This window comes from Poecile atricapillus, chromosome 3 (genome assembly GCF_030490865.1).
Source record: "Poecile atricapillus isolate bPoeAtr1 chromosome 3, bPoeAtr1.hap1, whole genome shotgun sequence".
In the NCBI taxonomy this organism is placed as follows: domain Eukaryota; kingdom Metazoa; phylum Chordata; class Aves; order Passeriformes; family Paridae; genus Poecile; species Poecile atricapillus.
In genome coordinates, this window is record NC_081251.1 from 29,811,321 (window position 1) to 29,836,652 (window position 25,332).

The 25,332-nt window shown below is 37.4% G+C and overlaps 1 protein-coding gene across 4 annotated transcripts in view; it reads left to right on the forward strand.

Annotated features, from left to right (window-relative positions):
- Positions 1-25,332, forward strand: part of SMAP1 (small ArfGAP 1) — an 89,568-nt gene that overhangs the window by 16,108 nt on the left and 48,128 nt on the right. For all 4 annotated transcript variants that reach the window (XM_058833855.1, XM_058833857.1, XM_058833853.1 and 1 more), the window contains exons 2-4: positions 9,197-9,330; positions 9,973-10,058; positions 13,065-13,140. In XM_058833855.1, coding sequence (XP_058689838.1) covers positions 9,197-9,330; positions 9,973-10,058; positions 13,065-13,140 — 296 coding nt within the window. The remainder of the gene's footprint in view (positions 1-9,196; positions 9,331-9,972; positions 10,059-13,064; positions 13,141-25,332) is intronic.

Below are 25,332 nucleotides of genomic sequence, written 5' to 3' on the forward strand. Positions count from 1 at the left end.
GTTTGAAATTACTTGGATGCACTCCAGAATTAAAATTGTTATGAAGCCAGCCACTTGATTTTGTGGCTTAAACATGGAATTGAAGGTACATTCATTTCAGTGTACTACTTTTCAAGTTGAGGCTTGACAACCCTTGAAATTTCTTTGAAATGCTTTTAGCAATTTTTGATGCTAAAGAAGCAAGTGGACAAGTGAGCTGAAGGAATAATTTTAACTGATACATATTTCTCTCTCTGACTTATACAGGTGGGACAGGGTTGTGCAGGGGAAGAGTTTCATTCATGATACTTCTACAGAGCCTCTTTGGAGTTATTAATAGGTCTCCACTTAATGGATTTTTTGATGGCTTTCATGAAAAATGGTTATCCAAACCAAAAGAAAAACTTAGAGGAATTCTGCCCATGAAACACTTTACCACCTACCAGACACTGGCTAAAAATAGTTAAGCAATGCCTCTAAGGCTTGTCTTCCCACTGTTCCTGTAGTATTCCTTGAACTATATGAATTTAGCTGATATTAAACTGGGCTCTGGAATAGTGTACTTGAGTTGTCTGCCTTCAGTGCAACTTCGGGCTGTTGAGTTTGATTTTATTTTAAAATATGAAAACAGCCTGTTACAAACAGTTCTGTCACACTTTTCTAAATGTGGTAAATTTTAAGTTCTCAAATTCCGGTACTGACTCTGAACACAGGCTTACTAAGCCAGCTGTAAGAGACTGCTAACAACTACCATTTATGCTCTCTGTTGCCTTAGTTTATATAAAACAGTATTTTGCTGCATACTTTGACACCTTAAAAGCACGCAAAGACTGAGTTTGTGTGGATTTCCCAGTTGTGGATATGGAGATAAAGCAAGGAAGCCTCTTCTACTCTAAAGGAAATTTTGCTTAATGTGGGGAGTAGGTGTGATGTGAAAATGTGCTTCAGGCTATTTGTTCTGTTTAATCAGAAACTAATTCAGTGGATCAAGTGATGAGTAAATAGTCCTTTTCAGTAGTCTCAAAAGATTTAAGGTTCAAGGGCCTTGAAGAACATTTCATAGAATAAAGATTCCTGTACTGTGGTTCTTGCATGATTTCCTTTGCTTCAAGATATTTATGCAACATCTTTTATTTTTTCAAAGATTTTCTTAATTCGCAAAGTCTGTTTCAGTGGACATTAACTTTGCAATTAAGCTTTTCGTGTTGGGAGTGGGTGGGTGCTGTTTTCTTGAAAGATTTGTTTCAATCCCCCTACCCCATCCAGCCCAGGAGTCTGTGAATCAGAAATGGAGATGGTGGATCTGCCTTTTGTATGAAAAATTAAGCAACTGCCAATGAAATTAGTAAGAGATGGTCTTTGAATCAGGAGGATTAGACTGAACATGCATGATAATAAATTGTTTGAAGCACTGCAGTATTTTGATCACTAGTGTATTGTTTTGAGGAGAGAAACTTGGAGGGATCTCTGTAAGTTCTGCCTTGTTCTTCTGCTCTTCCCTGAGTAGCCATTGGAGAAGAGACTGTTTTGTGTTGACTCTGTTCTTCTTGTATTGAATTGAATTACATAAAATACAACTGCTGCTTACTTGTTTTCCTTCTTTTCTCTCTACCTGCTATGTAAAATGCTTGTCTCCTATTCACAATCTTTATTTGTATCTCAGCTTAGAGAAGTTACAGTTGTTTTTTAAAGATACTCTTTCCTAACTTGGTTGAAATCTTGAGTAGCAGAGCACCTGGCAGTATGAATTGGGAGTGGGAGTAATGCAGAGAGAGAGAGCACTGCATGGGTATGCTTGGATTGATGCAACGACTGGGGCTTTCTTTGGCCAAAAGTGATAGCTTTTGGGAGCAGGCTATCAACCACTCAGGGGTAATTCAGTGTAGCTTTTCTTGTAGTTAATTCTGTGTTCCACAAGATGGAGCCAGTTCTTTGGCAAATCAAGTCTATCAAACAGCAGCAGGATTTGGGGAAACAAATAAGAATTAAAGTAACTTCACTGCGCTTTATGGGTAAAGGACAGGCAGGGTGCTGTTGAGAGAAAAAAAAGGAATTGTAGCCTGTCAAAAGTCTTTCAAGATGTTCACCCAAGATAAGTTTTCTACAGACATTACTTGACTTCCTTCCTTGTAGAATTTCTAACTGGTAACTGAAAGAATGTAAAGTGAAAACTAACTTTGTGTTTATGTTCCTCTATCATACAAATATTATTTAAAGCTAGTTTTGACAAGCTTTTTTCATTTAAAACTTTGTCTCAAAACTTATTAGTTTCTGGCAAGCTGGTTTACGTATTATAAAGGATTCAGAATTGTTTCCTGAGATGTAAAACAGTTGTCCTTCCCTTTAACATGTAAAATTGAAAGGCTTCATGCTTGCTTTTTTCACCCCAATTCAGACCTCTGTGTTCTCTGTATAATTTAAGATGTTTCCTGAGAGGGGTCTCCACCTGTATTCAACAAAAGGAGTGTTTCAGTATTAACTGCAGTTACAGTAAACTGAACAGGTGGTGGACTAATGGAGGGAAGGAAACTCTGAATTGGTGTAGAGAAGCAACCATCATTATTCATCTTCATAGTCAAATCTGCAGTGATCTTACTCTTGCTTCTTTGTGGATGTCTCCCAGTTATGCCACATTCAAATACTTTCGTTTTCTCTTGCCTCTTTTTAGTTCATTCCGGTCTCCACTGCTTGCTTTAGGATTTTCTGGAGGTGTTTTTTTTTTTGTTTTCTTTCTTTCTGTCTGTCTGTCTTTCTGTCTGTCTTTCTGTCTGTCTTTCTGTCTGTCTTTCTGTCTGTCTTTCTGTCTGTCTTTCTGTCTGTCTTTCTGTCTGTCTTTCGGCCTGTCTTTCGGCCTGTCTTTCGGCCTGTCTTTCGGCCTGTCTTTCGGCCTGTCTTTCGGCCTGTCTTTCGGCCTGTCTTTCGGCCTGTCTTTCGGCCTGTCTTTCGGCCTGTCTTTCGGCCGGTCTTTCGGCCGGTCTTTCGGCCGGTCTTTCGGCCGGTCTTTCGGCCGGTCTGTCGGCCGGTCTGTCGGCCGGTCTTTCGGCCGGTCTTTCGGCCGGTCTTTCGGCCGGTCTTTCGGCCGGTCTGTCGGCCGGTCTGTCGGCCGGTCTGTCGGCCGGTCTGTCGGCCGGTCTGTCGGCCGGTCTGTCGGCCGGTCTGTCGGCCGGTCTGTCGTCCGTCTGTCTGTCGTCCGTCTGTCTGTCGTCCGTCTGTCTGTCTGTCCGTCTGTCTGTCTGTCCGTCTGTCTGTCTGTCCGTCTGTCTGTCTGTCCGTCTTTCTGTCTGTCCGTCTTTCTGTCGTCCGTCTTTCTGTCGTCCGTCTTTCTGTCGTCCGTCTGTCTGTCGTCCGTCTGTCTGTCGTCCGTCTGTCTGTCGTCCATCTGTCTGTTGTCCGTCTGTCGTCTTTCTTGTTGTTTTTTTCCTAGCATGTTTGTATGACAGGTTCTCCTACTCTAGCCCAGTCTTGCCTGATCACGTATAACATTTCTCACTAATTTCTTAATGATGGTGGATGTTGCAACAGGTGGAAGCTGAGTAGAGGATGGAGTGTTGACTGAGATGTTGAAAACAGTTAAAAGATTTTTAAACTAAGTAAATGGAGCACTGAAATAATGTTTGACACTGTATTGACTCCTTAGATTCATATGCAGTTAGTTTATGAGGCTTTCACATTTTTTGTAGTGCTGATAAAAATACTTTTTCCTCAGCATTTTAAATGAACCGTGTAGTGTAAGCCTTGTTTTATATTTGGTGCAGTACTATGCTCATGCTCATGCAAAATAAAACTTGAGCAGTTGGAGTAAAACTTAAATCTTGGACATACAAACACTAATGTACTTTGTATTTTGTTTCCTTTGAAAATGCACTATACCAGCTTCAGCATTACAATTCCTGTCATTACTCTTGCCCAAATATGTACGTCAGCTGAACTCACAAATAGATGGCTGTATTGTGTAGAAGTGCATTAGGAGAGTTTGTCAGCAGTGTGTGAGTTTTTATTGTGGCTTCTTCAATCAGCTTCTTTCTAAAATAGTGGAGCAGAACACTCTCCTTACTGAGTGACTTAATGGGGACAAAGAAAGTGGTATTTGGGAGTACGTGCACATACATTAAGCACTTGTGAGGTATGAGTCCAGTTTAAATAATATGGAGAGATTTGTCATCAAAAATTGCATCCTGAAAAAAGAAATGTGTGAGGGAAAAGTGGGAAAGATTTTGAAATGTGTTGAGAGAAAAGCTTTTGCCTCACCAGAGAATATGTAAAAATGATGCCTTTTTCACAAAATTCACACTTTGATGTGCACTTTAGAATGAAAGAATGGCATGTGAGATTGGATAACTTTCAGCAATTTAAAAATTGGCTTGAAATCAACTTATCTGAAGACTTTTATCTAAAATTATGTAAATTGCTTTCAGGCTCTTTATTGCTTAAGTTTTAAACAGCTGAAGTTGGTTTTTGAAATGTTCACAACTTTTTAGTAGCTGTAGATACAGCGAGTATCTGCGAGTAGGGAGAATGTTGGTTCTGTACAATAACTGTACTGGCATGGAAGTCTACTGTAAATGGAAATAAACTCTCCAGATTTTTTCTTAAATTCAAGAGTTATCTAAAACCTCTAAAAACTTAAAGTTTTAACAGGCTATATTGTTTCTTGGTGGCTACATATTTATTTTGTTCTTGGAGCCCAGATGGTCTCTAATAAAGTACTCCTTAAATACTATGAATATGTCCCAGTTAGTTCTGTTTCTATGCACCTGATTGAATTCTAACATATATTTGGGATGTCTTTTTGGTCCGTTGGGGTCTGATGTCACTGCCTGTCCCCTCCTGGTGTCTTGCCCACTCCCTGCCTGCAGGGTGGGAATGGAAAGGCAGTCCTTGACTCTGTGCAAGCACTGTCGAGCTGTAGCCAAAGCATTACTGTTAGCAGCACTCTTTTGGTCACAAATCCAAAGCACATCTCCGTAGGAGCTGCAGTGCAGGTGATTAACTCCGTCCCAGCCAAGTCCAGTATTGGGAAATGTTGCTTGATGTTTGCCATTTAACATGTAATAGCCAAGACTCCAAATTAATTTTTGTGAAGCTATGATGGCTCAAATACTTTGTTTAGCTCTTTCAAGAAACTTTCACTTGTGCTGTGTTTAAATTTCCAGTCAAAATTAATCACTCATTTTTATGAAGGCAATTAAATTACAGTTCTCAGTAAGACTAAATACACACAATAAACCTTGTGGGCTTAAAAAAAACAGACTCAGTATTTTAAGGATTCCTTAACTTGTATATGACCTAATGCATTCAAAATCTTGTCATGATTTCTCTGGAAGACAGCACACACCTTCACAGCCACCTGCTAAGAACTGAAATGGGAATTTCAGTCTAACCAGTAGACAATATATAGAAATAGGGAAAAGAAAGTTTAGAGTGAAGAAGAAAAAATTTGATTCTTATCTTGGAAGCAGCAATCTGTCTTAGGGTTGCTGAAGTTTTTTGCTTTATTCAGCTGGGCAGTGTTCCAGGGACTTCACAGTATTCTAGTATGTAGTCTAGTATAAATATTGGTCATTTTCAGTCCTGTGGCTTTTTTCCTAAATTAACTTTAGTAAAGGATGAATGATACTGAAAATATTTTCGAGCAGTTATCTTAGATGACTGAAGTAACTTCAAGTGTATTTTTATATTGGAGTGGTGCAGCAAGCTGCTGAAGTGCACATTGGCACTTCTAGTAAAAAATCAAATGGCTTTCAGAAGAATAAAATTACAATTCTATTAAAACTTATGTCAAACATGACAAGTGTTTCATGTTATTATTGGCTGACTGAAGTTGCAGTGTATAGTGCAGTTCTTGTTAGGTAAGATAGTATTACTAACGATATGTAAAAGTATTTTAAATAGTATAAGAGAGCAGTCATCAAGATTCTTGATGTCCAATCTTCATTTCTGAAACCAAATATCCGTCTTCTTAATTGGCTAGCAAATGTACCATACAGCAGTTAAACCAAGTTAGTCCTGAAAATTTTTGTAAAGGAAATCAAACCTTTAAGGACCCAACAAAAACCTGTAAATATTTCTATTAGTGCAAAATATTTATTGTGTACAGAAATAAGGATCCTGACTTCATACAGAATTGACAAAACTGTAAATTTTTTATTTAAGCACTCTGAATTACTGTTAAACATTTTTCACACAAAAAGGTTTGCAGCCTAGACTCTAGTTGACTGTTTGGTTAAGTCAAGCATAGTTGGTTTGATGCACACACAGAAAATATTTTCTGACTTTTCTTGCCTAGTGTTTAAGTGTGGCTATGATTGATTTGGATTAGTGAAAACATTTTTCATTTGAAGTGTTTAATATTGCATATTATCATTACTCAGAATTAAATTCAGAGGTTACGCTTGAATATTTTTGTCTGGCCTCAGGTTTGCCTGTTATGCCGCTGTTTAATTTATTCCTTCATTGCTTAAATATATTTGATTTCCCAAATTTATTTCATAAAGAAGCACAAATTAATGAAATTGGAGCTTTTGGGAAACTGCTCTTTTCCAGGGGAAAACCATCTACTTCAAAAGTTGTCTTACGTTTTGTTAACGAAGTTTCAATTGTAATACTTTAACTACAAGGTTAATAATCTCTCTCAGTTTTAGACTTCAGTCATGTCAAATCCTCCTTCCAGTCTTGTCTCATTAATGTAGATTTTGCCTATCTGGGATCTCATAGCTGAGGCAGTACCTGAAGAATAGGAAACTCATGTGATGTGTAGTTGTACAAACTCATCTATAGTAAAAAGTTCATAATGGTTGTATAAACACCCTATAGGGATAAAAACCTGGACAGCAGACAGGTACTATTGTTAAGTATAGACCTATATATAGACCTTCTGTCTCTGTAGTAACCTGATCATAACTGGCTCCAGTTTTTAAAAGACACATGGGACACTTCAGGGGAAAAACTGAAGAAGCTGTTGGGTATACAAGACTTTCTTATCTGTTTCTAAACTGTCATGACTGAATTAATCTTTTGCATAAACTGAGGTACTTGATCTACCTTAGTGTAGTGGCTAAGAAGGCTTTTTTATTAAGTTTCTTCTGGTGCACTATTTCAGCTGAAACATGATTAATAGGTTGAGGCAAATGACCTGCAAAACTCTATCCTGGAGCACTAAAACTAAAAGTGGTATAAATTTTAAGTGAGGTCTTCCTGTAATATAAATCTACCAAGTGTAAGAGTGAGTTTTTTATAGAGGGAAATAAAAAGGTGAGTCAATAGGTTGCTAGTTGTTGAAGTATTTAAGACACAGTACAAACAATCTGACCATTCTTATCTGACTAGTAGTAGCTGTAACATAAAATTGCCATGTGGAAAAAGATGTGTTCGTTTTGGTGAGTAATTCCTAGATCTTTTGACCCTTGAAATCTAATTTTATGATAGTAGCACTTGAAAACTGCCAGTCATTTTAATGATTGTGGTCTTAAAGGCCAAACAGTGGGCATCAAGTGCTCTGACTTTTTGAAATATTGAAAAAGATAAATTAAAACAAGGTAATTAACCAAAATATTGCCAGTATTTCCACTAGTAAGAGTAATGCTTCTTGCAGCAAATATGGGTATCTGTGAATGTGTCTGGGGATTCTCAAACACCAATTCCAAAGAATGGAGTCAACTGAAAGGATTTCTCCTGCTTCCTTGTTTTGGCTACTGCTTGAGCACTGCTTGAACACTCTCAGATCTTTTCTTTTCTCCTTCCGTTCCCCAGCTTTTAAAGGCTGAGTGTGGGTGGGCAGGAAGTACAGCTGCTATGTCTGCTGACTCTAATTGACCATTCTATGCCACGTGATAAAGCAACAAATGCTCAAGGAAAGGAAGAAAGGACAATCTTGGTCATAGGGTGGTGACCAAAAGAAGTGTTGCGAGTGCTGAAGTGCAGCTTTCTAGGAAGTGGTTGGACAGCTGCCTGGCCATGGGAAGTAATGAACAGATCCTTTATTTTCTTTTTTTTCCCCGCTTTTTCTTCACTTAATAAAACTGTTATCTCAGTCTGCAAGTCTTCTCACCTTCCTGCTCTTTTCTCCCTGTCCTGTAGGAGAGGAGAGTGAGTGAGCAGCTCTGGATGTTTGCTGGGTCAAACCAGCAGACTGTCAAACAATTCGAAGCTAAAGATCAGGAGAGGAAAGCATAAAGCTCTTTTATAGGTCCCAGTAAAGTGTTCATACAATATATTGATACTGAAATGCAAACAACTGCAGTTGCAGGAGTTGTCTAGGTGCACATGCGTCGCACAGAAGCAGAACATAATTGCCTGAAATGTTTTCCAACTCTTCAGTGTGCTTTCTTGCTTTTTGATGGTAATTATTTAATCTGTGAACTCCTTAGAGCTCAGAACTAGATGGATTTCAAAGTAGTATTTTTAACAGTGGTGATGTACAGGGCTGGAGTAAAATTATATAAATGTGTTTCGTTAGAGAATGAATAGTAGCTTCAAGTGAAAAATCCTAAGTGTCACTGTGATAATTCAGACCAGCATACTCTGTCTCAATATACCAGCACAGCTGAGAAGCAATGGTGGTTAATAAATATTCTGTTAGCAAATCAATTTGGCTGTGAATGATAGTTTAGAAATTAAGGATACTGAACATACTCAGTTTTCCACCATTCTTAGATGGATATTTTTATCCATTGGTTTTGCAAATCTCTGTATAATCACTTCCTAAGAGCTTGCATGCTACTGTTGTAGTCTGTACTATGTGAGGTATTTGTTGCATTAATATAAGATTGCCCTGCATTTGATTTCAAATTAAGTACAGATGCATGTCCTAAAAAGATTTTAAATGGAGAAAAAGGAGCAACTTCTATTGATTTCTGTTGATGCTTCATCTGAGGCATAGCTATAAAGATTATTCAAGATAAAAGCAAAAATTTTGTTGCTAGTAAGCCAGCTTTAGAAAGTTTGTTGTGTTGTTTTGGAGGTGGGGAAGTGGACACAACATACAACTTTCTAGACACATCTGACCAGTTAATGTTTTGTGACATTATTTAGAAGTAGAAATCTGAATAAAAATGTTAACAAAGGAAATTGTTTAAAGTGATAGATATTTAGGAGAAGCAGAGGTAAGCTTTTATGCAAGCCTGTTCATCCACATTGTTGGTATAGAATTATGCCAGAGAAAATCTTCACAGGATATGGAATTTTGAAAATAATTGTTTTATTTCCCCATTCCTTTTAGGACCAAGATGGGCTTCTTGGAACACTGGTGTTTTTATCTGCATCAGATGTGCTGGAATACATCGAAATCTTGGGGTTCATATATCAAGGGTCAAGTCTGTCAACTTGGATCAATGGACACCAGAGCAAATACAGGTAAAATATCTTCAAACATGTTTACAATTTGGAAAGGATGTCAGGAGTACTTCTGAAAGGATTTTCATGTATCATATGTCTACTGTAGTGAGCCTAAGTTCATAAAATTCACTTCAGAAGTTGGCTTACCTCTCATTTCTATATCATTTTAGAGGTAGTCTACCTTGCCTCAGGGACTCCGAAAACTACTTTTGGTAATTTTATAGAAAAAGTGTTGTAAGCCTTTTTAGTAAAGGGCAGGACAGTAGCAGTCACATATGTGTGATGCCGGTTGTATTATTTTGGTGTCTCAAGCATTGACTCTTCCAGGTATGCTCCAGAAGCCTCTTCCTGCCATCAGGCAAATTTTATTACTCTTTGTCTTCCTGGTCTGAAGAGCCATCCTGAGAGATCAAAGCTTGTCTTTCCATGGATGGGTTAGTTTACACTGCAAACAGCGTCAATGTTGCTGGCTTTGTCCATCAAGTCTGGGCAGGCAGCCCTCCTGTGCCGTGGTCATGTCTCCCAAGACATATGGCAACGGGGAGGTCTCCAAGTTAAAAACTTGTAATGTCATTTAAGCACTCCAGTAGCATCCTGACCATTTCAGAGTTTAAAGTATCGATGGACATGAGCTAACTGTTTTCTACCACTTTTCCCTAGTGCATGCAGGAAATGGGAAATACTAAAGCAAGACTACTCTATGAAGCTAATCTGCCAGAGAACTTCCGAAGACCTCAAACAGATCAGTATCCTTTTTGTTTTGGCTTTCACATTGAAATTACTTTTAATGCTATTGAGATGTTATGACTGTTTCAAGGAACTGCTACGTTTGTCAGCTTATGTTATTTATTTCATTGATATTGTTGTATAAGAAATGGCAGTGGAAGTTGAGAACAGTTCAGAAAAGATTTAAATTGCTTCAGTCATAGCAAATCTACTTCATGAGACTGAGCAAGCACCATTTATTTTTGCTTTTAGAAGAGGTGGCTTCATAAATTGCCTGTATGTAGGAAGTTATTGATACTGGAAAGCTCCTGAATATTTTCTTTATCTTGAGTAACTGCCATCTGAAGTTTAGAGGCATTTGATCAGGAAATAATGAGCTGAATGGTAAAGTAAAATAAGCTATTGCATCATACTCCAGTGAAGCATGGAGTAAGCATCTTTCTCTAGGTGACTAACATGGGAATGCATAAATAAACCCGAGCAGTCTGAGGGCCACCAGTTGTGTGTGTGATTTTCACTATGTACCTGGACGGGAAGGGCTGGAAGAAAAACCGTCTGCTGGCAATAAATAACTTTTCTCACTAAATACCTTGACTGAATCACTAGGATAATATACAGTAGCATTAACTTAGATCTGAAGTTTTTTCTTGATTTCGTGAAGTTACTCCACAGGTAGGATTTGCTTCACCTGATCTTACTGTAATTCTTTAATTATAATGAGATCCTAAACACCTACTCTTAAGTAAGCTGAGTCTTTCCCCAGCTACCAGTGCTGATAAACAGACTTAGTTGTAACTTGATCTAGATTTGCTATATGCAAAGGTGATTCTGGTTCTTCTGTTTATTAGATACTACACTTGATATGTTATGACAGAGGATTTTTTTTTTGAAGGGTTAGACTCCTCATTATAAAATGTACTTGAGCAAAACAGATATTTTTTCATATTCTAGTAGCTTTTGAATTAAACATATATCCTAATAAGAAAGAAATGGAACCAGATAGCACCATAGTATTGCAGGTGTAATATTCTAGAACTTTATTTTAGCCATATGATGAAAATATTTTGATTAAAACTTACTCAAAAATGGATCTTGAAGATGTATGTTTTGTTTTTCTGCAGCTAACTTAAATGCACTGGAGCTACTGCAGGAGAAGTAATAATGCTTTAAGCTTTTCTTGTCAGATCAGACCAAAAGTCTAATTTTTAGACTTTCAAAATAATTACTTTTTTCACACTGCATGCTTTGAATTAATTACATACCCTTTTGAATAGCTGTTAGTTTCTAACTGGTGGACTTAGTCAACTGAATATATTTCATTGCCTGTGTTTTTTTTATTAACACTGTACTGCCAGAAGAGGTAATTCCAACATTTTCTGATTTTCCTATAACTTTGGCAGCTACTTACCTACTTGGCATTCATGGCAAGCTGTTGTGTTATGGATGTTTTTTGCCTTTTTTCTTTGCCCATTGTATTACTACAAAATCAGTTTAGTATATTGTCAGTGTTTTGCTTGTGAGTATTCTTATATTCTGAACATTCTTTTGGATAAATGTTGAAAATATTTTGTATGTGATGATCAATTTTGTATATGTTCATCTGTAATAGTATTTAACTTCCTGTACCACTATAATATAATTCTAGTTTTAAAGTAGTAAAGTGGAGACACAGGAGAAATGTGTGTTTAAGATCTGCCCAAAGTCTCCTGCTAAAGATCCCTCCTCATTTCTGCTTCTTAATCACAAGAGTGACCTTTCTAAGCATTTTTTTCTTTCCCTTGTACTTGGCAGGGATGCTGTAACATAGAAGCTAACTTTTAGAATCATTGTGATTTTTTTTTTGTATGGCACCTTTAGTTTCCTGTTGAAAAATGTTTTTTCCAGTGAATAATTTTTTGCACTATTAGAACTAAGACAGTTGTACCTTCAAAGTGCTCAGGATGCCCTTTACAATTTATATATATTTGGAAGGAGGTAGAAAGCAGTGTTTTGATTTTTGTAACTTTTATGAAACTGTCTTCAGGTGGCACTTGCATACTGTTTGAAACTATGATTTTTGACAATATAATTTGATGCACAGAATGAAGGGACTGAGCGCTCTGAATTCAGTGTTAATCTTAGGACATAGGGTGTGAAGCTAAGAGTATCTTTCAATTGATTGAGGAAAAATTGCTTTGGAAATTTGAGGCAGTGAGTCTGAGCTCCCACAGTTGCAATATCAGTTTTTGAATGGATAATCACATTGCTGGGTGAAGTAGTTAAAATTTATTCTTCAGATCCTAGAGAATCAGCTTTACTGAAATTAAAGTATTCGCACTGCTTTGGATGAGCTGCTTTACGAAGCTGAGAGAATAATTAAGGAAAACAACTGGCTTTCCTTTTTGCATTTGAGCTATCGAGTGTCAGTTCTGGTTTTCTACAGCAATATGCTTGCTGCTATTTCCGTCTTTGCTTCAGTATCTTTTTACCACTAGTTGTTTTGGCTTTTTTTCCCCTTCCACAGGGATGCTTGTTTTAACAGCAGACTGTCATGCAGGACTTAGTGGTCTCAGAGAAGTGTTAATGATCAGCATTTGATTAATGATACAATGTACAAGTCATAGAACAGGTACATACATTTCACCTTTTTTATGAAGAGAAAGTATTTTTTCACATGTTAAGATGGTAAACTATAACTGTTTACTATTTAAAAGTACCATTATTCAAGTATTTTCAATACTACAGCCATGTAAATGATAAATACCAGGTGAAAATGTTCTAACTGTGGAACACTGAGTTACTTATATTCTATCTGTCTCATATTGTTTTCTTCAGAGATTAAACTGCTTAATTTTGTGTAGTACTAAGAAGCTCACTTTGGGCACTGCAGCAGTAGTTGTTCTGTGTGGAGTGATTTGTCCTGCTGTTTTAAAAATACAAAATTAGATGAATCAGGTGTAGTTTTTTAATTTGGATAACCAATGAGCTTTTAGGTTGATGTTACTATTTATATGAATGTATATTTTCCTTAAACTAGCTACTTCCAGAGCTGTGGAATTTTTCATCAGGGATAAGTATGAAAAGAAGAAATATTATGATAAAAATGCAGCTAATGCCTTCAATGTAAGTAAACATTTTAACCAATAATTGTCGCTTTTCTTTTTTGAAAGCTATGTAAGATAAATGTAGCAAACATTATGCATGTTAAAATGTCTTTTACAGTTGGAAACCTTTTGACTCAGAGCTAAGTGCTTTCTTCTGTCTTTTGAAGACTCTTCCTAGGTTCCATAAATTTTACCTACATTGTCTATTATATTTACATCTGCAAAGCATTGTGATCCAATGGGTAGCTTATTTATGACCCTTTATATTGTGTTTTTCACTCATGGGCAGTTCTTTAACAGTTTCATTTGAGTCTTTTTTATTTACCTTTTTCCATGTTACAGGGGTAAGAAAGGATTACTAATTCTGGTGGCATGGTCTTCCCTCATTCTCTGTAAACCTTGATGAGAAATCCTAGCATGTTTTCAGCCCTTTTCTGCTAAATTGCGAACTGTTGCTTGTGGTGAGGTGCACTAGTAGCAAACACAGGCAGTACAATGAGCCGGCTGTTAAATCCTGTAGCTGTGTGTTCACTACTCTAAGTTGGTGAGTGCTTCTCTGGCAAAGGAGTTCTGAGAATTGGAGTCTTTACTGAAGTTCAGAGTCTTGTTAGGTTTTGTTTGGTTGGTTTTTGGTGCATCTATTTCTGGACTATATCATCTAGTTCATACATTTTTCTTTATATAGTTGTATTTATGCTTAGATATGCATAGCTCTGTACCTGCTTTATTTAAGTATGGCCTAAGACGTAGCTTTACTACTTTGCCTTAATAGGCAGTGAACTTTGACAAGTGCAACTGTAGGTGTAAAGCACGAGAGTTATGCTACATTTCCCATTTGAGAAAATGGATCTTTGAATGATGGTTTAATTTCAGAAGGGTAAAAAAAAGCAAACCTGGGAAATACAGAAGGGTATTTCATTAAGTACTGTTGAAATGGGGGAAGATTTCTTCTCTCTTAATATATAAAATATAAATGTTTGAATTGCAAACTGGTTACCCTTATTTACTTTTATTACAAAATAGAAAGTAGGAAGAAGAGTTTAAAATTATACTTCTTAAAATAGTTCTAAGGACATTCAAAATCTTTCTGAACAGAGAGCCTTGGTGTCTAATGTAGCAGTACACTCCTACCTTAATAAGCTTGAAGGAGTAATCAGATTTTGCTTTATCATATTGCAGAGTAAGATGAGTCACTTAGCTGTCATAGCAGCAAGAATAGGATCCAGACAAGCTGAAGAGATACATTGTACTGCTGAGCACTTTCTTCCTACTCGGCCCTTTCTTTCATTGACTAGTGTAAATGGCATAATCTTTCTGGGAACAAAATCTGAGCATACAGTGTTTTAGCAATAGATAAGTTGTGCACATTCAGAGTCACCAGTGTTTCCTCAAGAGCACAAGGCATCAGGTTTGAGGTGGACAATCTGTAGTCACAGTTATTGCAGATCTTGACAGTACACAACAGTAAATGAGCTCGACTAGTGCAGCACCTGCAGTCATTGTCTGATGCTTGTGCTGGATTATCCTCCCTGGCTCTGACCCTGGCCCAGCTCACGTGGTCACCTCCATCCTGCTTGTCTGGTACTCTGCATTTCTGCTTCTGGCTACTGTTGACAGGGAAGAGGGGAGGTTACCCTATGCTTCCAGCATGTGGGGGTCTGTGGGAAGTTTGAGGAGTATGGAATGAGACAGGAGTGCATGTTTCCATGCCTCAGTGCAGGGGGTTGGTGACAGTTTTTAAAGCTTTTGTTTTGCAGTCCTAATGACATCTGAGCCACCTTCCCTCTCTACTCTGCTTAAGAAGGTGAATGAAATTCCCTGGGAACTGGGGGGCAGCTGTGGAGAAAGGAGGAGTTTCCTGCTTGTAGCCTTCAGCTCCCACCAAATGTTTTGGTAGCATCAAAGCACTTGCTAGTACAACACTTTGATGAATTATAGTGAATGAAAACAGTTCTTGTGAACTGTTCCCATGCGGTGTCAGTGCCGTACCATAACAAGCTCTTCTGGAAAATTTCTTTACGCTACTTACTTTTGCAAAGAGCACTTTGTGCCTTATTTTTAATCAAAACTAGTATTCCTGGTGGGACACATGAGCTTTTTAGCACACTTTTAGCTATCACTTCTGAAATGGAAATGCCTTCAGCTTGGATTAGGACTAATTTAATTTAGAGGTGCATACATATATTGTCTTTTGGTAAAATGAATCCCTTCTAGGTATAAGCAGGTGATACAGAAGAGCAGAAAGAGGGTTGCAATGCCTAAGGGTCACTTTATGTGGTAATTTCACTGGCATGTGAAAATTTTAGGGACTTTCCCAGATTTCATCCACCCTTGCAAGTTGCTTGTGGTGAAAGCTTCCCTTAGCATAAAAGGTGTTTTGATTAGCTTATTTTAAAAATGCCGTACAATATTTCTCTTAATGTGATTTTGGTGGATTCATAAGCTTTTCATGTTTGTCTACCTGTACATCTCTCTAAATGTATTCTGTGTGTTGAAGCCCAGGAGTAAATGTCAAGGTTCAATTTTTGACTGTCAGGATTCATTTGTTACAATGAGTTACAAATGTCTTTTTTTGCAAATCTTTTACCTTATTGTTCTTAAGCATAGAAGGTCTTTTGTTTTCAGAAAAGGCTGGTGTATTACTAAGTTTGATTTTTACAGTTGCACAGTATAATAACAAAATTAGCTTGTACAGAGGCCAGTAATGCCATCAAACATGCAGACTAAAATATGCAAATATGAAAAATTATTTTTGTCATGGTTCACTGAAAAGTGATGAAGGATAAAGCTGTGGGAAAAAAAAAGCATCTGTTATTTTATTGGCTAATTACATTTTAAATAGAATAATGCATTTAAGTAGAAGTCAAATGTACATTAAAATCTAATGCTGGCTAAAAGCAACTTGACTTTAAAAATCTTTTAAATCTACTAAAATGCATACTACCTCTAAGTTTTCTGATCCATCATTTTTGGAAAAATGTGAGATGCTTGTTCTGTATCACTATTCAGGACTAAAGGTGTGATACAATTTACTCATCAGTTTTAAGTGTGTTATCAGTAAATATTACTCTCATTTTCTTAGACTCAGTGCAGGCTTGTGGCTAATTTACGGAAAGACTTGAGGGGCTGAAACCCTGGAATAATCTATGTATGTTTGTCCTGTGAATAACACATGCAGTGTGGTATTGTTTATTGGAAAGAACTGGTTTTGTTCTTTGAGTAATCAGCTTAGGAGCAGTAAGAGCTGTTAGCAAGTAAACGTATTTTAAATATCTTCAGCATAATACTGTTGTCCTAGAATTAATTTTCTGCCAGACCTCATTCTGGATTTTTAGGCATACATAAGCTGTGAATGATGTAAAGTATAGATTAGAATCCAATAAATCAGTCTTCACATAGCAGTGAAACAGTTAGGGCATCTTGATAAATGGTGCACCTAAGATACAGTAACAAGAACAGTTTCCAGTGCAATATGCTGTCTATTTGACTTCATCTATTCTTGAAAGCTTCTAAAAAAGAGTGGGAGCTTGCATTGCTTCTGTAGTTAACAGCAGACAGTTACCATAGGTCAAGTAGCAAGAGGTGATTTTGGTAAAACTGTCCTTCAGGTAGTACAGGCATGAAACTGGGAATATCAATCCACTTCAAAATTGTACTTGATCATCACTTTCAAGCATATGCAAATCCTTTTATATTTGTCATAGGGTTTTTTTGTACACTGCAATCCTAGAACTAAGAGGTAAAGTGTGCAGAACAGTTTAGTCTACAGCCATCTTAGTCCTGAACACTGTTCAACCTTTTGTTTGCTTTGGACTCTCATTAAATTGCTGATGCTCCTTTAGTTTATTGCATCTTGGAACACTCTTAAAAGAGTACAGCATACAATTACACAAACACCTTTCCCCAGGAACCTGAGCTTGTATGCTTAAGTAATGACTTGATGGACTTTTTCAGAATGGTTGCAGTAAATAAAAATGAGGAAAATATGAGCAGTGGAGAAATGCTCTGGAGTGTGGGGTTTTATGAAAATAATATCTGAACAGAGTATTCATCTTGACTATCTCTGTATTGAGTCCCAAATACTTACTAGAGCTATGCAACTGGTTTTGTGGAGGAACAGTTGATAATGAGGCTCATGATCTAGTGGCCAAGAGAAGTGGCAAATCCTTCTTGTTAGGTTTTGTGGAGTTAGTAAGAATCTTCCAAAATTACTGGCCTAGAGGACTTCAGCTTTGAAGTAGATGATTACAGTTTATCAATAAATAAAGAAGAAATGTGTGATTTTTAGAACCAAGCTTCCAGAAAGAGTAAAATCTATCTTGAATATACTGTTCTAGAATATGCAGTAAGAGCTGATGGGGTTACTCCTTGAGACACAGGACTGAAGTAGTTTTTTCTGGTTCACGACCCTAATTGAATTTGACCCTATCTACACGCTGCAAAGTTAAAAAGTTTACTGAAGTCCAGATATTCAGGAAATCAAGCTTGAAGCAGTCATATTTTCCCAATTAAAAAACAAAAATTAGCACCTCCTTGTTCATGTAAAATAAAACCTGTAAAAAGACAATCTTTCTTCAACTGTTGTTTATTTTTTATCTAATACCATGACCCTTATGCCATTGAAGTAATGAGGAGAAGCAGTAAGATCACTGTGTTGAGTGAGGATAAAGATTAGCTATGTATCATCATAAAAAAATCTCTTCAGCTTTTAATAAAAATAAATATGTAGGAGAATGCATATAGGAATTGCCTTATTCAGGGTGGATGATGATTCTGCTGAAGTAGGTTTCAAATACTTTCAAAAATTATGAACTGGTACAGTCTACTCCACTGCATGAAGTGGGAATATATTATCACATCTTGGCAATGTTTAGAGACTAGGAAGCGAAGTTTCTGTGTTTAAGAAAGGGTGTGAATTATGTATGGAGCAGAAGTTTCATGTAACTGTTAAGTTCACTGAAGAAAAAGAATTACGGGTCTACATTTTTCATGTTTTCCTAAGACATTGTGTATAATTTACGAAGAATGAACTTAGGCAACTGGCTAAAATGTCATGTGCATTTAGAGATTGTGATGGCACTCTTTCCAGAAAGTTATCTTAAAGGAGATTAAATCTGTAATACACTTATTGCACTAAAATATGTTAGGTAGGTATCTTTAAGATGTACGAATTGGGGTATGAAAGGGCCTGTGAACATTTCAGTTTATAGTAGCCAGGATTCAGAGGCATACAATAGTTATTGTGGGGAGAGTGGTTACCAGTTACCTGTCCCAAAAGTGCAGTAAATCAACTGGGGTTTTTTTGTGGTCTGCGAAAAACTTTGGAATTAAGTGATACGAAGTGTTTTTAAAATATGCTAGTCAAGATAGGCATCAATGGGGAGCACTGAAATACCCTACAAGAATTGTGACTTGAAAGCAGGGATAGGGAAAGGAGGGTAAATTATTTTCAAGTCCTTTTGTTAGAATGGATTAAATAATAGATTTGCAGAATAGCTAGGGTTGGAAGCAACCCTAGGACATCATCCTGCTCCAAATAAGGGTCATCTAGAACAGGTTGTTAAGTCTCACGTACAACTGAGTTTTGAATGTCTCCAGGGCTGGAGACCCCATGACCTTTCTGAGCAACCTGTTCCAGTATTCAACCATCTCCATGATAAAAGAAGGAAATAAATTTATTCTTATGTTTCAATGGAGTTTCCTGTGTTTCAATTTATGCTCAGTGCCTCTTGGTCCTGTTTTAGGATGTCACAGGCAACAGTCTGTCTCCCTTAGTCTTTGTTCCCTGCTCATTCCCCACCCCTCAGTTTTCTTTCCTCCAGACTAAACAATTTGAACTGCCTGAGCCTTTCCTTGTCTGAAAGGTGCTCCAGTCCTCTAGTCATCTTAGTGTGTTTTTGCTGGACTTGCCTCACTGTGCCCTTGTCTTCCTTGTACTTGTGAGCCCAGAATTGGCCATGGTTCAAGGTTGTGTCCAGCTTGTGTGCCATGACCTCCATGTCCTTCTCTGCAAAACTGCTTTCCATCCAATAGGTACTGAACCCATACCGATGCATGGAGTTGTTCCTCCCCAGATGCAAGACTTGATGCTTTCCTTTGAACATCAAGTGATTCCTGGTGGCCCATCCTGTCAGTGGTTCTCTGAATGGCAGTACACCTATATAGTACAGCAACCACTCTTCTGTCTGTACCGTTTCAAAACTGTACTCTGCCCCACTGCATGGTTCATTACTGAAGAGGTTAAATATTGTTTGCCCCAGTATCAGTGTCACAAGTGACAGCCCTTCAGCAGCAACACTTTGCCAAGCAGTGGAATAAATGAAGGCGTTGGAGAAGCCAGACTGGATTTTCAGTAAGCCAGCTGCATTCCCAGTAGCTCCCACACGCAGATTCTTGTTTTCCCCAATTCCGTAAATACTTCAAGAAATACTTCACACAGCTGGACTACATAGCTACAAGTTGCAATGTCCAAGTAAACAAAACTTTGCCAAAGATGAAATCTCTAGTGACTACCTTGCCAATTTAACATGGATCATGGAAATGTAAATCATCTTGCATGCAGCAGAGCAAGCCACTTAAGGGATAAGGAGGTATTGTTCTGAAGTACATGGAAATTCTCACTAAAGAGAATTTTCCCTGGAACAAATGCAGAAAACGCTGTTTAGGCAGGACAGGAGAAATGGAGGGCAATTCAGAAAGAGATTGAACGCATTTGTTTTGTTTATCCAGTGCCAACATTTAACTAAGCCATGGTGACTGTCTATAATAATTCACAGAGGTGATTATCGAAAGAAGATTAATAATCTAAAAAAAGGTGGGCAACAATAGGTGTGGATGTTCTGGGTTAGAGCTGGGGGAAAAGAAATTGTTCTCAAGTCTATAAAGTATATCTGTATTTCCCAGAACAGTGTATAATTGTCTCTGTTTGGTGTAAATGTTACAAATGTCTGTAGCTCTGCACATGTTCAGAACTACAACTGGTTTATGCATAAGCTTCATCTATTCCTGTAATTAGGATGGTAACTGAAGAGATGGAGGAGTGCTGAGTGTGGTCACAATATTGACAGAAGAGCAGTACTGGCTTCTTTCATAGCCAGCCACTGCTCTGTTTTGTGAAACATAGGACTCTGAATATGTGTAATGGGTGTCCAGTATTACAGCGTGGAACTGGGGAGTGTTGTGGTTTCACCCCAGTCAGCAGCCAAGTGCTTTGCAGCTGCTCACTCACTCTGTCACCAGCAGGATTGGGAAGAGAATTTAAAAGGGTAAAAGCCAGAAAACTTGTGTGTTGAGATAGACAGCTTAATAGGGAAAACAAAAGCCATGCACATGAGCAAAGCAAAACAGGGAATTAATTCTTCACTGCTTCCCATGGGCAGGCAGGTGTTCAGCCATCTCATGTAATGGTGACTCAGGAAGACAAATGGCATTACTCTGAATCTCCCCCTTCCTCCTTCTTCCCCACGCTTTATATACTGAGCATGATGTAATTTGATATGGAATATCCCTTGGGTCAGTTTGGGTCACCTGTCCAGGCTGTGTCTCTTCCCAACCTCCTATGCAGCCCCAACTTCCTCACAAGGCTGGCAGTGCAAAAAGCAGAAAAGGCCATGGCTCTGTGTATGTCCTGCCCAGCAATTACAAAAACATCTCTGTAATTAATCAGCCCTGCACTCAGCACAAATCCAAAACACAGCCACTGTGAAAAAAATCAGCTCTACACCAACCAAAACCAGCACAGGAGACGCTTTAGTAATTTTAAAAATGCATTGCCAGTTAACCATAAGAACTTCCAAAAATTTTCATAGGTAAGTGTTGTTAATAGTACATTAGTATTCTTATCCTCCTTTCTCTATTTCAAGAACAGACCTCTAAAAAATGTCAAGTAATTGATTTGTGTGTTTAAATCCATCTACTAGTATTCTATAATTGCTACTGCTTTAGGATAAATTACTGATTTTAGTATTGTCAACATTTGTTGAAGATACATAGAAATAAAGTCAAAAGTCTGCTGAAATAAGAAGACTACGTATAGCAGCTAAACTTAAAACCTATTAAACGAAAGCAGAATAGTCTTCATTTAGGCTATTTCCCTGCATATTGTGTGTGGACAAACTGGCCACTCGAGGGCACTTTTGTATTTGGTTCAGCTGCCGGCTTCCTGAGTGGTTTGATAATGCACTCATTCTTTAATGTTGTGAATCTTCTACATGATAGCACCCTGTATTTCATATTTCATATTTAAATGGAAGCTCATTGTAGGCTTATAAAGCTTCAACTTGAATCCTTTTTAATGAAAGGCTAAATAATGACGTGCATTACATCAATGTAGGATTTTGGAAAAAACTACAAATAAAAGCAGGTGAAAACTTTATTAATAAAGTTCTTACACCTTAATGACCAATAGTGTTTGTATGACTGTTACGTAACATCAGAAACATGTCAGTACAAACTAAAGAAAGATTCTTAGTTTTTGTACGTTATGTTTTCTGATAACTTCATTTGGTTCTTGTTTAAAGCATAGGTTTTTTCACTTGGAATAGTAGTCTGGTCAGCAGACTACATCAAGACATTGGGCCAGCTACCGTTTGTTGTGTTGCTTTTACACAAAGTGTTAACTTAGCATGTATTTGGGTAGTACTACCACTAAGTAATAACAGACAATGCAGAAGTGTTTTAGGGAAGAAAACAGGGACAGGTAACATTTACATGTATAAGGGGACAGGAACTGGACTAATACTGTAAATGTACAGATTCTTTCTTTTCTGGCCTTACATTTTTTTATGCACCAAAGGGTTTCTCACAGAGCACAGGTGAAACTGAAATTTTACAGTACTGTTGCCTGTGTATGTAATTTCTTGCTCAGCACTAAAGGTACCAGATGCTTTAAACAGAGTATTGAATTTCATGACGCAAAACGGTTATTTTTGCTGTATTGTCTTTCTAAAAAGGAGTCACAAAACACTAACAATGGAAGGAGGTTCAAGAATTGCTAAAAATTAAATGAGTGCAAGTTTTCTGGTCTGAAATGCAATCAAAATTTTGTGGAAAAATGAGAAATGTGAAAACTTAAGAAACAGCTCTTTGCCATCATTCTCTGTTTTAGGCAATTCTGAATTAATTTCTTTTGATAAAGATGTAACTTGCTCCTAAGTTAAAAGTTAAAATGATGTATTAATATGATAGTTTTCATTCTGCAGTACATTGGTAATGCACAAAATCACCCAACTTTATTCTTTTTCTAGCAGTGTGTATGATTAGTTACAGAGGTCACCACTAATTTTGTTTGATACTTTAAGGTGCCAATAATCAAAGATGTGTTTAGTTGACTGCTTTCCAGAGCATAGTGCAAACATGTTGTAAGAGTAGATCAGTGTGTGTTTTTTCACTTGGATTCCGGAATAGGGTTGGAAATTGCTCTTTGGATTTAGGATTTTTGGAGGAATTTTGGTGGCTGGCAGACAGCATCACCAGATCCTTTTCCCCCAGGGCAATTTTCCAGTCACTAATCCCCAAGGGTCCCAAGTGCAAAACCTGGAACCTCACCATGTTGAACCTTGTACTTGCTGGCCTCAGGCCATTGATTGAGCCTGTCCAGATCCCTCTGTGGGGCCTTCCTGTCCTTCAGCAGACCAACACTCCTGCCCAGTTTGGTAACATCAATAAACTGAATGATGGTGCACTCCATCCCTTCATCCAGATCCTGGATAAAGAAAGATACTAAACAGGACTGGCCCCAATACTAAACCCTGGGGAACCCTACTAGTGTCAGGCTATTCTTTGGTTGTGACTCCATTTACCACTGTTCTCTGGGCCTGGACACCCAGCCTGTGTGTACCCAGAGAATAGTGCACCTGTCTAAGCCATGACCAGCAAGTTCCTCCAGGAGAATGCTCTACAAAATTATGTCAAAGTCTTTGCAAAATTGTAGGTAGACAATATTTACATGTTTAGCTTTGTCTAGCCACTCAGTTTGATCTGATTTTTTCATTCAGCTTTCCTTATCTGATGCAGCCTGGTAGATAACAAATTCAACACGATGCAGTGGTGATAAAGCTGTTCAGCAGCTCAACATTATACTGTTGCTTTCACTATATAAACTTAATCTGTTCTTTATACATTGTAATGTGTTTTCTCTTAAAGATTAGCTTCAGTCATATGTCTTTTATTCTCTTGCGTAGTTGAATATTTACATGTGTGAAGTGTGCTTTCAATGGTTCTTTTTTTTGCCTGAAGTGCTTGTACTGATGCTGGTTGTTTTTAAACATCATGCTTGGGCATTTCTCAACTTGTACACCCTGCTCCATATCCCAGGTTAGACAATGACTGCTTTTCACTCTATCTCATGCTTATAGCTTGCATGACGCTTCTTCATTGGTTCTATGACTCCATTACTTGATTGGCAAAACTATAATAATTGCTTTCAGGCCTTCATAGGATTGCCTTCTTCTAGATTAGATCTTTTTATTATGAAGAGGATCTGAAGATTGAAAACTATTATGGGTGGATGGAAATAGACACCTATAGTGCTGATTTTCCCCGAACCCACAAATGAAATTCTGCTTTCCGTGTTCTGTGTGGCGAGTAGCTCTTCACCTATGAGAGCTATCAAGCTTAAATTTTCCTAAAATCTGAAGAATACAAAAGAATGAAAAAAACTCCAAACCCAAACAAAAAATTCCACTTGTTAGCAGCTTGAAAGTATACCTAAGATGATTCATTATCAGAATTTTACACATTTTTATCTCATAGAAAACCCAGAAGCATGATGCTAGAGTGCATCAATATAACACAATCAATATATTGTGTTATCTAATAATTTTTCCAACATTATTTGGTTACAATGTGGTGCAGTCGGAATAAACAGGATTCCAGTGTTCCTATAGCAACAGAATGCTACTGTTTGCAAAACTGCATCATTGCAGCAGGTGTATCCATAACTCTGCTAATAACCCGAGGATTTTAAAACAGTAAATTTAGAAATGAGAATTCTGCTTTATATGTCTGCAGGTAAAATTTGGTTTTAAAATTAAACCTTATAAATATCTTTCCTGCAGCTCTGCACCACCTTCCAGCATAGACATACTTTCTTACTTTGTAAAAATACTAAATATGTAAATTCTATGAATATTCCAGCTGTATAAGTAAAGGAACTGGTAGGATTTTCTGTAAGAAATAGACACGAGATATGACAGGGTTTTTTATCAGCTTTCAGTTTCCATTTAGTGCAAGCTACTTTTTTTTTAAACTAAGTGAAAACATGTCATTTAAATTGCTTATTTTGGTCCAACAAAATGACCTACTCTGTTATAGCTTCATTTATTTCTAAATTTTCCTTGTAGATAATAGAGGTGATACAAAACAGTGTAGAAGTGTCAGCTTTATAGCTCTGAAGATCTTCTACATATTTGGAAAATGTATTTCAGTTGCATTTTTATAATAAGGGAAATAGATAATGTTTCCATTAAAATGATCAGCTACGCATAAAAAAAATTGGATAGGAAGATGTATGAAAATGCCTTTAGAGAAATCGTATTTTTTTAGCAAATTGTATCTGTTGCATATTTAACTTAGGCCTGTTGGAGAATTCTGGAAGTCTAGTGGTGTTAATAGCATTTTACGTGCCAATTGTTAGAAAAGAAGTGTCACTTGTTTGAGATCCTTCAACCTGCTGCTGTGGCTTTTTATTAACCCTAAGCTCTTTATGTACTTGGAGTGCTCTCAGAGAAGAGTTAATTAGAACTTTAATTAATGTATAGCTTTCAGAGTTATTTTGCATTCCTGTTAATAAAAATATTCTGTTACATTGAACAAGAACAAAGGCCCTCTCTTCTCTCCCCCTCCTCTGGGATAGTCTGCCTTCATGCTTCAGGACATTAATATTTCAGTAGTTACACTGGATAAAAAATGAACAATGGATGAAACCTAATTATTTTTCTTAGGCCTTTGATATGATCTTATCCAGGTTAATTTTCTTATATTCTGTCCCAGTGAATTTCATTATAAGTCACACTTCCCTACCTGAAACATTTCCTTTAAATATTGTACTCAGAAAAAAAAAGAAAAAAGAAACTCCTCTTTGTTTCTTCTATGTTGTGTAACCACTACTACCAAGATTATTGGGGGGAAAAAAAAGGGAATTAAAATCGTGTCTCTTAGCAGCCTCTTCTGCCTCCCTTCCCAGCTGTTCTTGCTTATTTTCTTTCTCATT